At 42.5% G+C, this 16,262-nt stretch overlaps 1 protein-coding gene across 6 annotated transcripts in view; it reads left to right on the forward strand.

The window, feature by feature from the left end:
• Nrdc (nardilysin convertase) overlaps positions 1–16,262 on the forward strand; it is a 62,992-nt gene that overhangs the window by 37,247 nt on the left and 9,483 nt on the right. For 3 of the 6 annotated variants that reach the window (XM_087660440.1, XM_087660441.1, XM_087660439.1), the window contains 10 exons: positions 1,561–1,642; positions 3,091–3,211; positions 3,288–3,346; positions 3,615–3,669; positions 6,957–7,061; positions 8,697–8,820; positions 10,248–10,334; positions 11,091–11,210; positions 12,700–12,751; positions 14,594–14,744. In XM_087660440.1, the coding sequence (XP_087516566.1) occupies positions 1,599–1,642; positions 3,091–3,211; positions 3,288–3,346; positions 3,615–3,669; positions 6,957–7,061; positions 8,697–8,820; positions 10,248–10,334; positions 11,091–11,210; positions 12,700–12,751; positions 14,594–14,744 (918 nt within the window). In that variant the 5' untranslated portion in view covers positions 1,561–1,598. 6 annotated transcript variants of the gene reach the window in all.

Raw genomic sequence — 16,262 nt, forward strand, 5'->3', positions numbered from 1 at the left:
TACAGTGATGAAAGCTTTTGTAAAAATCTGATTCTGGACACTGATTCATATATTGGTTATATGATTCATAAAATGCTAGCCTATATTGTGGTAGAGGGGCTTGGGAGATGGGGCCAGCAGGATCTGTGGGGCTCACTGGCAGCCAGTCTAGTCTAATTGGTCAACTCCAGGCCTGTGAGAGGCCCTGTTTCAGAGCAGGTAGACAGAGACCATAAGACTGATTGTTACCTAAGATTTTCCTCTGGCCTCCACATGTGCTCATGTGCATATGTATACACGAACACATACACATGCAAGTGCACGCACGCGCACACACACACACACACACACAGAGAGAGAGAGAGAGAGAGAGAGAGAGAGAGAGAGAGAGAACACCTCAAAAAGTAAAAATATCACCGCTCTTGTAAAAAGTAGCAACCTTACACTTTGGAATGATTCTGCTCTTTTAGTGAGTTTACATGAAATGTCTTAGCATTTTCTGTTTTTATATTATGGCTGTTAGCTGCTTATAATTTCATGGTTATTATTCATAAGAATAAGCTTAGATTCTCAAACCTTGTATATTTTTTTTCTTTTTTTTTTATTTATTTATTTTTTTATTAACTTGAGTATTTCTTATATACATTTCGAGTGTTATTCCCTTTCCCGGTTTCCGGGCAAACATCCCCCTCCCCCCTCCCCTTCCTTATGGGTGTTCCCCTCCCAACCCTCCCCCCATTGCCGCCCTCCCCCCATAGACTAGTTCACTGGGGGTTCAGTCTTAGCAGGACCCAGGGCTTCCCCTTCCACTGGTGCTCTTACTAGGATATTCATTGCTACCTATGAGGTCAGAGTCCAGGGTCAGTCCATGTATAGTCTTTAGGTAGTGGCTTAGTCCCTGGAAGCTCTGGTTGCTTGGCATTGTTGTACTTTTGGGGTCTCGAGCCCCTTCAAGCTCTTCCAGTTCTTTCTCTGATTCCTTCAACGGGGGTCCTATTCTCAGTTCAGTGGTTTGCTGCTGGCATTCGCCTCTGTATTTGCTGTATTCTGGCTGTGTCTCTCAGGAGCGATCTACATCCGGCTCCTGTCAGTCTGCACTTCTTTGCTTCATCCATCTTGTCTAATTGGGTGGCTATATATGTATGGGCCACATGTGGGGCAGGCTCTGAATGGGTGTTCCTTCAGTCTCTGTTTTAATCTTTGCCTCTCCCTTCCCTGCCAAGGGTATTCTTTTTCCTCATTTAAAGAAGGAGTGAAGCATTCACATTTTGATCATCCGTCTTGAGTTTCGTTTGTTCTAGGGATCTAGGGTAATTCAAGCATTTGGGCTAATAGCCACTTATCAATGAGTGCATACCATGTATGTCTTTCTGTGATTGGGTTAGCTCACTCAGGATGATATTTTCCAGTTCCAACCATTTGCCTACGAATTTCATAAACTCGTTGTTTTTGATAGCTGAGTAATATTCCATTGTGTAGATGTACCACATTTTCTGTATCCATTCCTCTGTTGAAGGGCATCTGCAAACCTTGTATATTTAAACTTTATTTTGACTTCTTATATTTACTCTTTTTTTTTAGGGTGAAGCCACTTCATTATATCTCCTGGCTTGTGGGGCATGAAGGCAAAGGCAGCATCCTTTCTTACCTTAGAAAAAAGCAAGTATTCAATTATTAAGCATTTTTCTATTAGCAATCTCTAAATAATAAAGAGTAGGTTTTACCGTGCATTGTTTTGCTTTAGTTATTATAAGGAATCAAATACTAATCATAGTCATAATGATAACTCAGGTCATTTTAATGACCACATTTTAAAATTTCTATTTATTTTTATTTTATGTGCATTGGTATTTTGTCAGGTCCCCTGGAAGTGGGTGACAGTTAGTTGTGAGCTACCATGTGGGTGCTGGGATTTGAACTCAGGTCCTCTGGAAGGGCAGCCAGTGCTCTAAACCACTGAGCCATGTCTCCAGCCACTAATGACCATATTTTTGAGGTTTCTTATAAGCTGTCTTTTAAGCTCATGTTGGAAATAATTACAAAATCAAAACAAAATTATACATGAAGATTAAGTTGATTCCATAATGTAAAAAGTTTAGTTCTAATGAAATAATTTGAATAAGTAACTCAATTATTTAAATGCTGTGACTCCCCAGGGTTTCCAACCCAGAAAATGGAGTGTAGAAAGCCCGCTGCACACTGAGGCTGAGGCCCTGCGGCTGGCAGAGGCCCACGCACCTGAGCCTGCTTCACCCTAACCAAACGTGGAACAGAGCTTCAGAACCCGAATTGTACTGTGGTTTCTTGTCGTGTTCTTTGTACTGGCTTGAGATAAAAAGATAGATGAACACTTTATAGAATAATGTTTAAGATGTATCATGCTCCCTAAACTGAGAGGACAGTCATTGCCGTGCACGGAAGTGACAGTGCGTACATACATCCCATCAGGGTGTGGGCAGTGGGCCCTGAGATACACATGGCTGTTCTTCCTGAGCTCTATTGGACCTGCAAGCTCTTTATTTTGGTGGACGCCATCTGAGTTAAGTTTCTGGGACTGTTTTAACCAGGGCGAGCCATTCCCATTGCTGCTTTGCTGGGTAACCCATGTAGGATAGGTTAACAGCCTCAAAGACCTGTGCTATACTTGTGCTTCAAGACTTCTAGCAGACAAGATCAAGGATGAGAAGTGGAATGGCTCTAGTAACTGCATGTACAGTTAATTTACGTGCTCTCACTTTGCTTTTCATTAGTAATCACATGGGTGTTGGGTAGCCTTGCTATTAAACAGGAGAAGGCGACTACTGTTTGTTCTGTTGACTTCTAAATGAACTGTAATTCCTTGTACTCCTAAAATATGAATTTAAACCTGAACATCGTTGGGTGAGGTGTCACACTCCTGTAATCTCGGTTCTCAGGGGGCAGAGGCAGGAGGATTGCTAAGTTCAAGCCTTGTCAGAACTATGCTGTGACTCTGGGCTCAGACAAACAAAGCTCCTTGAACTCTTAAAAGTATATGCTTCATCAAAAGCTCAGGTTCCAAAATTTTACACAGAAATGTTGCTGACTGTTACTTTACAGGCTTACTAATTAGATTAATTTTCCCAACTGTAGGTGTTGGGCTCTTGCGTTGTTTGGTGGAAATGGTGAGACAGGTTTTGAGCAAAATTCTACCTACTCAGTGTTCAGCATTTCTATCACTCTGACTGATGAGGGGTATGAGCATTTTTATGAGGTAGGTGTATGGAGCTGTTTTTCTTTTCTCTAGATACTATTCTATGCAGAAGACTAATGAAATGTTCTCCTTCCAGGTTGCTCACACTGTCTTTCAGTATTTAAAAATGCTGCAGAAACTAGGTCCGGAGAAAAGGTAATACATATTCTTAGGATGAACCAAGACCTAACACAACTCTGATTTCTGGCTGCCAGCAGACATGTTTAGTTCTTCAAGATGTGTTCTGTCCTTTCTCACTGTTTCCTCTACTGGCTCTACCCCGATCCCTCTACATCTGAGTGTACACTGTACTGTGGTACATATGTTTACCCAGCCCTTTATATTTTTATGCATCTTTTCTTTTGGGTGATTGCAATGAGAAATTTTTAATGTATCTTCTAATTGTCATGTTCTCTTTTCACAGAGTTTTTGAAGAGATTCAGAAAATTGAGGATAATGAATTTCATTACCAAGAACAGGTATTAGAATTCAAATTCTTTTTGCATGTTATCTGTGAACAGTTTGGAACTAGTGTGCCCATTGTTTCACCTTATGGAAGTGCCACTGGAGTTTTAATTGTACCACTCTGTCACGTTCATTTGTATTAAGTTGCAGGACAAGCCTGGGCCCATGACATAGGTCATGGTGTGTGATGATGTGCCTATGTTCGCTCATCCTCTTTGATAAACATTCAAGGGAGAGCTTGCCGTGGGGGTCAGCAGTTTGGTAATTCAGATATTATGAAGACATTGTACATGGCAATCAATAGTAACTACCATGTGTAATAAGTAGTAAGAACATTGAGCTTTGGGTGTTAAGGGAGAGGAGTGTTTCCTTGAGGAAAGTCTTTGCGGACATTATAAACTTGGATTGAGCTTGCCAAACACAGGAGCTTTGTTTATAACCTAGGGTCCTGGAAGTGCCTGGGTAAAGAACTTTATGGGGTTGGCACACGGCTCAGTAAAGGACTTGCTATGTATGCATGAGGACCTGGGTTTGGAAGTCTGGCTCCCATGTGTAGAGGAGTGGGTCTAGGCATGGTGGTTCCCACCTTAATTCCAGCACTGGGGAGGTAGAGGCAGGCCTGGCCCGTGTGGGAAGTCCTGTCTCAACTCTGGGACACACTTGAGCACATCCACATGCACACATGCACATGTATAGACGCCTGATATGGCGAAAGCTTAATGATCCTGTATGTCTGTAGTATGAGGACATATATGTATATGTATATATATGAAAGTGTTGTTGTAATCCTGACAGTAGGAGTTTAGAGAAGGGTGTGTGCATGCGTGCACATGTAAGTGCCCTTTGGAAGTCTATTGAAGTCTGTGGGTCTCTGCTCAGAATAACGCATCTGGCCAACTCCCTAGCTTTACAAACGTTGCTGTCACTGCACAGGGATTGCTGGCACTCCGTCCCCTAGGGATGAGTCACTGGTGATATTTTTCATTTGCTTTTCTCTCTATGTGTATTTTTATTGGCCCGTTTACAGTTACATGAATTTCACTCTCAATATTTTATCACATTTGTTATACATGCATTCTCTTACATAACATCTCAGTCAAGTATGTTGCCACAACTCAATTGGGAAGTTGTTAATATACAGCCCATAGAATAGTGTGTTTAATTGTGTAAAAGTACAATTCACAAAAGAATAGAATTAAATGCTCAGAATAATAATAGTGATGTGTGTCTCTTATGTAGTAAGATCCATTGGCATGTCTAGTGATTTCAGAGTTGTTCGGCAGTGAGTTTAGATTATATTTTAAATATCTGTAACAACTTAATTGCATTTCCTATGGGTGGTAGTTATAGACATTGATCATATTATGGTGGTATATTGCTGATATTGATAATATTAATTTATTTTTACTTGGTACTGGGACTCAACTTGTCATAGCAGGCAGGTACTCTCCCTCTGTGCTGCTTCTCTGGTTTGCTTGTTTGCCCAATTCCATGCTCTATGCTCTTGCATTACAGATCAGCTTTTAGGTAGTGTCTTAGTCAGGGTTCCTAGTCCTGCATAAAACATCACAACCAAGAAGCAAGTTGGGGAGGAAAGGGTTTATTCAGCTTACACTTCCACATTGCTGCTCATCACCAAAGGAAGTCAGGACTGGAACTCAAGCAGGTCAGGAAGCAGGAGCTGACGCAGCTTACTTACTGGTTTGCTTCCCCTGGCTTGCTCAGCTTGCTGTCTTATAGAACCCAAGACCACCAGCCCAGGGACAGCACTGCCCACAATGGGCTGGGTCCTCCCTACCTTGATCAGTAGTTGAGAAAGTGCATTACAGCTGGGTCTCATGGAGGCATTTCCTTGCCTGAGACTCCTTTCTCTGTGATAACTCCAGCTTGTGTCATGTTGACACACAAAACCAGACAGTACAGGTAGGATCCTTTTGTCATAGCAAACACTTTGAATCTCTCAGGTCTCTACCATGTTGCTTAAAGCAGTTGTACTACAGGGAATAAGCTGGTAAGAATAACTTATAAAAAAAAGTAAAACAGAGCCAGGCCTGGTGTCAGAAGCCTGTACTAAACTACCCTGGAGGCTGAAGCAGGAGGATTGATTCTAAGTTGAAGGCCTGCATGAGCTACTGAGTATTGAGTTAAAGGCTATTCTGTGCAACTTAGTGTGACTGTCTCAATATAAAGTAAAATAAGAGTTTGTGTGTGTATGTGTGTGTTAGTTACTTTTATTTTGCTGTGATTAAAACACCAGGACCAAGACAACTTGTAAAGGAAAACATTTAATTGGCTTATGGTTCTAGAGGGTTTCCTCCCCGAAGGTGGATGACGGCACAACCATCTGAGAGCTCACATCCCAAACTGCAGGGAGGAGGCAGACTGCACTGGGGTGGTGGGAGGCTTTTGAGAGATAAAGCCTGCCCTTCAATAACACATCTCTTTCAACAGGCCACACCTCCTAATCCTTCTCAAATAGTTCCAGTGGGGATAAAGTTTTCAGACATATGAGCCTATGGGGGCAATTCCCATTCAATGTGGTTTGGGTGCACAGTAAAGATTTGAATTGATTGCTTTCTTTCTTTTTCTGGAAAATTCTTTCTACTTTAAAAACCAGAGGAACTTGTCATTCTTTCGCTTTTAAATTGAGATAGCATACTGATTAATATAGCATACTGATTAATATAACTTCTTAGAAAATATATTTTTATATAATATAATGCCCATTTTTTAATACAGTGTGATATTTTAATATGTGTATACCATATATAATGTTCTGATCAGAGTAATTGGCATATCTGTTACCAAAACATTTAGGTTGTTTGGGGAATATTCAGATTCTTTTTTTTTTCTGGCCATTTTGAAGCATTTGCCATTTGCATGGTTCCCCTTCTGCTTTACAGAGCGCCATTGCTCCTGTATCCTGTAGGTCCTGTGCCTGCCCTCAGTCATCTGCAGCCCTGCCTTGTGCTTTTGATATGCAGTCTCTCTGCTTGTCACCACTCCTATCTTGTGACACACCGCAGTTGTTAGTCATAGGTCCCCATCTTTATTGACGTAGAAATCATGTTGGGTACTTGGCAGAGTTCACTGTGGGACTGCTCTCATGACGAGCTCCTGGGACTGGAGCAGAGCAGGTTGGTCTTGAGCTTAGGGTGGCACCAAAGCTTAGGCTGCTCTCTCTTGGTATCCTGAATATCTTCTTCAGTGACACTGTATCCTGTGAGAGCCACTCAGATAATTCTCTCTCAAGTGTGTGTGCTGTGACAGCTATGGTGTAAATGATTGTACCTTTTTACAGACAGATCCAGTTGAGTACGTGGAGAACATGTGTGAGAACATGCAGCTGTACCCACGTCAGGACTTTCTCACTGGAGATCAGCTTCTGTTTGAGTACAAGCCAGAAGTAAGGAGCACTCCATTTAAAACGGCTTTAGGTGGTGGGAGTGCCTTAAATCCCAGGACTGGGGAGGCAGAAGCAGGCGGATCTCTGCGAGTTTGAGGCTAGCCTGCTCTACATATTAAGATCCAGGTCAACCAGGGAATGTAGAGAAATCCTGTCTCAAAGAAAAGAAAAGGAAAAACGAAAAATAACAAAAACCTAAAACGTGCTTTAGGGAAGAGGGACTGTGAGAATAGAGAGAACTTGGTAAGTCAGTCAGTTTTGGTTGGTTTAAAGGGGAGACCAAAGAGCAGTTTTTCGTGAGTCTCTTACTCAAGGCCATCTTTGATGCTTTTTTTTTTTTTTGACACATGTATCATGTGTCCTGGGTGGCCTTATGTGGTAGTAGCTGTCAGACCCTGGGCTTGCATGCCAGGCAAGCCCTTATACAGACAAGCTGCATCTCTAACCAAATCAGACCTTCTTAGACACTAGTTGTCATTGAGTGCTGAAACTCTTACAGTAACTAAGGCAGTTTCTAAGTCTGTGTAGTTGGTTCTAAGCATCTTTTTTAAAAAAATTGCCTGGCTTTAAGTACAAACTCAAGACAATTATAAATTGTAATACTTAATATATTTATAAGAAGAATGTAAGATTTCCCCCATATTAGAAATAAAACACTTATGAGCTGGACCTGATGGCACAGGTCTATAATTATAGCTGCTTGAGAGGCTGGCCCAGGAGGGTCTTAAGTTTAAGGCCTGTCTGAGCTTCAGTAAAGATCCTGTTTTAAAATAAAAAGTCAGAAGAGGGTTGGTGGGTGGATAATTTGCCTAGCATGAATGCACAAGGCTCTATGTTCAGTTCCCTAGGGCTACAAGGGAAAAATAGTTTACTATAGTATTGTATGCAAACGAACAGTCGGGTAGCCATTCCTCCACTGCTGGGGAGCAAGCCTGTTCCTACACAGTAGATTTTGTCGGCTTAGGGTAACTTCCCTCAGTAAATATTTGTCAGTGTCTGGAGGAAAGTTGAGTGTTCCTGGGATCTAATGGGTAGAAGCCTGAGATGGTACAAACCATCTTAAAATGTACAAGATGGGATTCAGCAATATAGACTTATCTGGCTCAAGATACAGTTTGTGATAAACACTGCTTTGGTCCCCTAATGGAGTGTAGAAAATGACACCTGCTTACTTATTGCCCGTCCGGTTAAAGCGGAGGTTCCAGATGAGCAGGGCTTAGAGCACCGTGAAGACACAATTTGATGTTTGTCAAATATACCTCAACAGAAGTAAAAGTAAAGGTTTTGAAATAGTAATAAGGGGTTGGGGATTTAGCTCAGTGGTAGAAAGCTGGCCTAGGAAGCGCAAGGCCCTGGGTTCGGTCCCCAGCTCCGAAAAAAAGAATAACAACAACAACAAAAAAATAGTAATAACCTTACAGAGCTTTATAAATTAGAAGATTCATGAACTAGATAGAAACAGTTCACTGAGCATCATGACAGTGTAGCAATAATGCAAATATTTTTGTGTTTTAACAGAAGTGTATTAAACTGTTACTTAAATGTTAAATAGTACTTTAGGTTACATTGTTACTTAATCTTAAATTGTGTTTTACATCTTACATTTTACAATTCCCCTCACTGTCTCTTTGTTAGGTCATTGCCGAGGCCCTTAATCAGCTAGTTCCTCAAAAGGCAAATCTCGTGCTTCTGTCTGGTGCTAACGAGGGAAGATGTGACCTCAAGGAGAAGTGGTTTGGGACTCAGTACAGCATAGAAGGTGCATTGCTGTGATGATCTCCTTTATTCAGTGTATCTGACTCAGCGGGGGACATTTTAAAAAGATTATTTATGTGTGCATGTGTGAGTTTTTGTGCAACCACGTGTGGATACCTGTGGAGGCCAAAAGGTATTGATTGGATCCCATGGAACTGAAGTTCTGGGAAGTTGTGAGCTGCTGTGTGGGTGCACAGGCAGCAGGCTCTCTACTGCTGAGCCATCTTTCCAGCCCCATCAGCTGGGAATGTTTATCCTTTAATATTGTTGGTTCTTATGGAGACAAAAAGTGTGTGTGTGCGTGTGTGTGTGTGTGTGTGTGTTCATGCATATATCTAAAATTTTTTTTTAAACATGGTCTCACTGTTGTAGACCCGGCCAACCTTAAATTCATTGTATAGATCAGGAGTGCTATCTTTGTTGTTGTTGTTTGAGACAGGCTCTCTCTGCATAGCCTTGACTATCCTGGAACTCACTATATGTGTAGATCAGAATGTCCTCAAACTCACAGAGCTCTACTTGCCTCTGTCTCCAAGTGCTTCAGTTCTTGATGTGCGTTCCCATACCAGGCTTGGATGGCTGTCATTAGGCTTCTCCTCTCTGCACTATTCTTAGCATCATCTTCTAACTCCTCACAGCAGCTCATTGAGCTCTGAATCATGGATTCTTTAGCCCAAAGTTCCAGTGTCCTTTCACAGTCCTTTACAGCAATACTCCACCCCTGGCACCATAGGTAGGGTTTCTATTGTGATAAAGCATCATGGCCAAAAGCAGCTTGGGAAGGAAGGGGTTTATTTCTTCTTACAACTCTCAAGTTGTAAGTTCTCTATCACTAAGAGACACTAGGGCAGGAGTTTGAGGAACCTGGAAGCCTGGGAGCCAGAACTGAAACAGCCCACACAGGAGGGCTGCTTGTTTATAGCCATGCTCTCCATGGTTTTCCCAGCATGCTAGGGGTGTACCACCCTCCCCTATTAACTGTCAATCAAGGAAATACCTACAAACTATCCTATAGGCAACCTGGATGGAGGCATTGTCTCATTAAGTACCTCTTCCTAGATTTGTTTAGGCCATGTCAAGTTGACAAAAACAAAGCAGGACACTGGCCTCAAACTCACTGAGGTCTGAGTGCTGGTATTAGAGGAGGGCTTCCACCGCTGTGCCTGGCAAAAAGTAGACGTTTTTAAATTTTTATTTTGAAATGAAACTTACTTTTAGTCAGAGCGGGTCTGGGTAGGACGGGGGCTCTGCATTTTGAGCCCTGTCTCCGATGATAGTTGTCCTGCGCAGTCCTGCTTTGACTAGTGAGTTTCTAGGTTGCATAGCTATGTCTGAGGAGATATTGAATGGTGAAGGCCAGTTGATGGCTGGTTTGTTAAGAGAATTCTGATCATTGTTTTTATTGGCTCTGTCTGTTTTGCCCCTCTACAGATATTGAAAACTCTTGGACTGAACTGTGGAAGAGCAATTTTGACTTAAATTCAGACCTTCATCTACCAGCTGAAAACAAATACATAGGTCAGTCAAATAGGAATCGCTATGTGTGTCTGTACATGAAAGATGCACATAATATATTCAAAAGTCCTCATGAGGCTAGAGAGGTGGTTAAGAATAATGGCTTGTTCTTTCAGAAGACCAGGGTTCAGCTCCCAGCCCCCACATGGTGACCTACAACCATATCTCCAGCCTATCTTTTATTTTCCCCTTTCTTTAAATTAATGGTCTCTTTTTCAAAAGGTCATTAATCTATAATTTAAAAAATGCTGTACGTTTGCTGTTTGGCCCACATGTGTGTCTGTGTGAGGGAGTTGGAGCCACTGGAACTTAACAGACAGTTGTGAGCCACTATGTGGTTGCTGGGAATTGAACTCAGGTCCTGTGGAAGAGCAGCCAGTGCTTTTAACCACAAGCCATCTCTCCAGCCCTAAGTTAACTGTCTTTTACCTACATGTTACACATTATGCCGTTGACTTGAAATGACAAAGTAGGCTGTAGTTGAGCAGAACTATTTGGTAACCTTTCAAAGTCCTTAAGCTTGGCAAAAAATTATTCTTCCTGAAGAATCTGTTCATTCATAAGATGAGTTATACAAGTGTCCAGACCCAAAGGCCACCCTTTCCTAGTTAACCATTACTTGGGAAAGGGAGAAAGGCTGAATGAACAGAGGTAAGAATCTGCTGTTGGGGTAGTTTTAGTTTTCATCTAATTTAAGGCCAGGTGTACATTGTACTCCAGTATTTGAAAAAATGATCACGCTTTTGTTCTTGTTGTTAGCCACGGACTTTACATTGAAGGCTTTTGATTGCCCTGAAACTGAATACCCTGCTAAAATTGTGAATACCCCACAAGGTTGCCTGTGGTATAAGAAAGACAACAAATTCAAAATCCCCAAAGGTAAGACGCTGCCCTCTAAAGGATGAAGTAGGGATCTTTCTCTTCTGTGGCAGCCTCTGCACTCCATTGCCTGCTCCTCTCCCTTTGAAGCCCCTTAACACTTAAAGACTGTTAGTGTGCTCCTGTGCCTAGAGGGACACTCCGCCTTCCGGGACGTAGGACGTCAGCTCTGGGCTGCTGGGACGGCTCAGCAGCTGAAGGCACTTGATACCAAACCTGCTGTCCTGCTTTTGATCCCAGGACCTGCATGGCAGGAGGCGAGAACCAGCTTCTAAGGATTGTCCTTCGACCTTCACATAAGAATCGTCCTCTGACCTTTGCACGAGTGTGTACATACACATGCACACACACGTGCATGCACACATGCACGCACTTGTTGTGGCATGCATAAGAGCATGAGTATATTCTCTCTCTTTTTCTTACACACACATGCACACATAACTAAAAAATCCAGTTCCAGAAAGAAACTTTTTAAGTATTTTTCCTTTTAGAAAAATGAAATTAGAACCAGGTATTTGACCAACTTTTGGGATTAATAGTAGTATTTAGACTTTTTTAAAAAAAGATTTATTTACTTCATGTATGTAAGTACACTGTAGCTGTCTTCAGACACACCAGAAAAGGGCATCAGGTCTCATTACAGGTGGTTGTGAGCCACCATGTGGTTGCTGGGAATTGAACTCAGGACCTCTGGAAGAGCAGTCAGTGCTCTGAACCACTGAGCCATCTCTCCAGCCTGACATTTTTAAAAATGGAATAAAATAATGAGGAATATCATTCCTAGATACAATAAGAAACCTAATCTAGATCTGTGAAGGGAAGTCTTCCCCAGCCTTCTGCTGTTAGCATGAAGTATGCATAGTGTGGGTAAACGCTCCCTAAATTCCTTATTCTTTAGGTCATGGCCGAACCGTGTTGTTCTTGGAATCATAGTCTGACCCTCACCAAAGCTTCCCTTTCACCTTTTCTTCCCATCCCCTTTCTCTAAAACCTCACTTAATACGTGACCCAGGCTGGTCTACAAATGGCAAACCCTGTGCCTCACAGGTTTTGGGACTTGAGGCTGTGTCATCACAGTTTTTCTTGACTGAATTATAAGATTTAAGAATAGTTATTGCCATTCACCCACCCTCTTTAGAAGAGGCTTTTATCCCAACTTTCTATGAACATTGAGTTGCATATGTAAGCTTCTATAAATACTTTTGCCCGTCTGAAGGTAGTGGTAAATATGGTTATTTGTAGACCTTTTGTAGGTTCCTGTAGGTTAAAGTGTGCCTTCTATGATATTTAGTTGGAATGGTAAAACATACCTTTAAAAAGCTTTAAGAATGAAAATAATGTAGGGATAAAAGAGAACAGATGTGTGTACCGAGGCTTTAAGGATTAGTAGTTTATTTTGAACTTGAAAACCACATTAAAAGAAAAAAGTAGGTGTTGAGACATTTTCACCCTGGCCATTTATGTTTTATCCATGGTCTTCTTCTTTCAGCCTATATACGATTTCATCTGATCTCACCTTTGATACAGAAATCTGCAGCAAAGTGAGTGTTTGGTTCTTGTTTGTTTGATTTTTTTCCTCAAAAAAAGAAAAAAAAATTTGACTGTGTGGGCTAATTTTCTGTTTGCCAACTTGCTACGAGCTAGAAATCTTTTGTAGAGAGGGAACTTCAGTTGTAAAAATGCCCCCACCACCCTGGCCTGTGGGAAGCCTATGGTGCATTTCTTGACTGACAGTCGATGTCAGTGGTGCCACCTGTGGGCTGTTGGTCCTTCATTCTCTAAGGAAGCAGGCTGAGCAATTCATAAGCAGCAAGCCAGTAAGCAGCACTTCTCCATGGCCTCAGCATCCAGGTTCCTGCCTCGTTTGAGCTCCTGTCCTGACTTCCTTGGTGATGGACAGTGCCGTGGAAGTGTGAGAGAATAATCCCTTTCCTTCCCAAGCTGCTTTTGGTCACAGTGTTTGTCACAACAGTGATGACCCGAACCGAGAAGCTGGTGCCAGGAGTGGAATGCTGCTGTGACGGGCTGGACTCTGTTCTCTGGAGGATTTTGGAAGGATTTTGCAACTATGGGCTAGAGAAGCCATTTAGTGTTCAGAGCTCGGTGAGCTGTTCTGGGTACTGGGAGGTTAATGCTGAGTGACAGTGGTGCAGATGACATACCTGGCCCATGACGATCCCACAGGAAGTGAAGACTCTATTGGGCCTTTTGTGTGATATTTTGAATTTGTAGTGTCTGGTTCATCAGAGCTGAGGAAGCAGCTGTGATGAAGAAGAGCTCAGACAGTGGAGGCAGACTCTTCTGCAAGTGTTTCCTCAGGGCCAGCACACACTGACTTTTTAAAATTATTATTATTATTGGAATGCAGTTTTGTTTCAGTCTGAATAGTTGGGTATTTTCTGTTTTAGCACTTGAGCCATGCTAGCTGTTTTATTTTTTCTGTGCTCTAAACTAATTAGAAGCTCTTGTAAGCAGAACACAGCTCCTGGATTGAGAAAGGCCTTAAAGTTCAGCCCACTGTTAACTAGGAATATAGCCATCGCAGGCTGGCCTCGTATGCAGAGAAGACTGGCTGAATTTCTGTTACCTACCACTTAAAGACTTGTTTTAAGACTTATTGTATTTTAAACTGTATGTGCTTGTATGCATCTGGGAGTGGGTGGCATTGGGGGCAGGGGTGGTGCATGTGGGCGTCTGTTCTGGAACAGTCTAGAAGAGGACATTGTACCCCCTTGAGCGGAAATTATAAGCAGTTGCGAACTGCCTGTCATGGATGCTGGGGACTGAACTTACTGAGCTGTTCTCCAAACCCAACTTCTAGACTTTAATTATGCCTTGTTCTTCACAAATTATTCATGTATTTATGTAGGTAAGTGCATTGTGGGAGAGCAGAGGGTCTAAAAATGAGTTATAAGAAAGGCTCAGAAGACATAAGTGCATTTCCTTTTCTTTGCCTCTTAACTATAAAATGCAGCTTTAAAATGATCACTGCTGTCTGCCTTCCCACATGCACTCTTCCCCTCCTTTCCTCCTAGTTTGAGTTGGTGACTCTGAGAGCCTAAGCCTGGTAGGGTTAGAGGTAGGGTTGCTGTCTGCTTGGGGTTGGTTGCCTCTGATGCTGGTTTATTCCCTCAGTATGTGTTTGCACGTTGTCATTTTCTATGTGTATGTGACACAAAAAGATTGGGAAAAGTACTGAGCATGGTCCTGTGCAATCCCTGTGAGGCTGAGTCCTGAGTCAGCTATTTCCTTTGAGACCGCATGGACACTCTGGAGTAGCATTAACACCTTGCTGAAGGTGAAATCCCTTATCTGAGAGATACAAAGCTACTCTTGTCTTTGTCTTTCCTGCCAATGATGCTGGTGGCCTTTGCACTTTCCAGTGTTGTCCTCTTCGACATCTTCGTCAACATTCTTACTCACAACCTTGCTGAGCCAGCCTATGAAGCCGATGTGGCCCAGCTGGAGTATAAACTGGTAGCCGGAGAGCACGGTTTAATCATCCGAGTGAAGGGATTCAACCACAAACTACCTGTAAGTATATGAGGGACTTTGAAATCGCGTATTTGTCTGTGTAGACCCAGAGCACATGCAGGAATCTACATGCAGTACTGATGGGAAAGCTTCCTGATGAGCAGCACCATGGCAGCTGTTCTAGTTTTGAACATACGCAAGGTTCCTGCCCTGGCTTCCCTCAGTGATTGACTGTGATGGGTTTTATCACAGCAACAGAGAAGCAGACTAGAACAGGCCTAGCCCTGGGGCTTTGTGATTCTAAACTCTAAGCCTCCTCCTGTCTCTGGGTGCCATGGTGCCTGGCTTATTTTGACATGGATGCTAGGATGGTACTTAGGTCCCTATGCTTTTGTGGCAAACACTTTACTGACTGACTGAGCCATCTCCCTATCCCCAAGAAGTGTGTGTGTGTATGGGGGAGGGAGGGCAGTCAGGGGCCATCTTGGAGAGGCTAAGGCTAGCAGGTGACTTTCCTGGGGGTAGCCCACCATGTTTTGCACGGCCCGTGATGGGTGAGCTCTGAGAGGCAAGGTCCCAGAGACTTCATCTCAGGATGCTTCTTGCGGCTGATCTTCCTTTTCCTGTCACTATTATACAGCCTAATGATTCCTCAGTATTAGCCTACCCTATTGGGCAGATTTCCTGCAGATCACCATAAAGATCAACTTTTGTGAATGAATGATGTTTAGATGAATTAATGATTTTATAGAATTTCTGATTTGATTCAAATAATTTTAGGAAGAAAGTTTTAAGAGATGGTTTTAGTTGTTTTGCTAGAAAGAGTAAATTAGAATTGAATAGAATGTGCCCACTCCGCATAGAATAGTAAGTAAAGGCTACATAATAAGGACTACAGCAAACTCACAACTACACTAATAAGAAAACTAGGCATGGGACAGATTTGTGATCAAGGAAAAGCATCCATTCTAGGTCAGATCCCAGAATGAAGCCGCAGGTGTGCACTGTGATAAGGCAAGGCCATGTGAAACTTGCTTTGAACTTATAATGAGCTTACAGAATGAAACACTGAATTACATATCAACATCCTTCTGTGACTTTCCTTTATGTAGTATTTTATCTATGGGGTAATTTTATAAAGAACTTTTGTTTAAGAAGGTAAAAAAGCCAGAGAGAAGGAGTAAAGTGTGCCTGTTGGGCTCTGCCCCATCCACCAACTGTATGTGCGTACGTACGTGTGTAGGTTTATGTGTATTTGTGTAATATGCATGAACATTTTGTGGAGTTGAGACAGGTGGTCAGGCTCTCAGGCTCTACCAGTGTGTGTGTGTGTGTGTGTGTGTGTGTGTGTGTGTGTGTGTGTGTGTGTGTGTGTGTGTGTCTGTGTGTGTGTGTGTCTGTGTGTGAGTGTCTGTGTGTGTCTGTGTGTGTGTGAGTGTGTGAGTGTGTGTTGTGTGTGTCTGTGTGTATGTGTGAGTGTGTGTGTGAGTGTGTGTGTGTGTCTGTGAGAGAGAGAGAGAGAGAGAGAGAGAGAGAGAGAGAGAGAGAAAGAGAATCTGTGCATATTGCTTATGTAAA

Source organism: Rattus norvegicus, chromosome 5, assembly GCF_021556685.1.
Source record: "Rattus norvegicus strain SHRSP/BbbUtx chromosome 5, alternate assembly SHRSP_T2T, whole genome shotgun sequence".
Taxonomy (NCBI): Eukaryota; Metazoa; Chordata; class Mammalia; order Rodentia; family Muridae; genus Rattus; species Rattus norvegicus.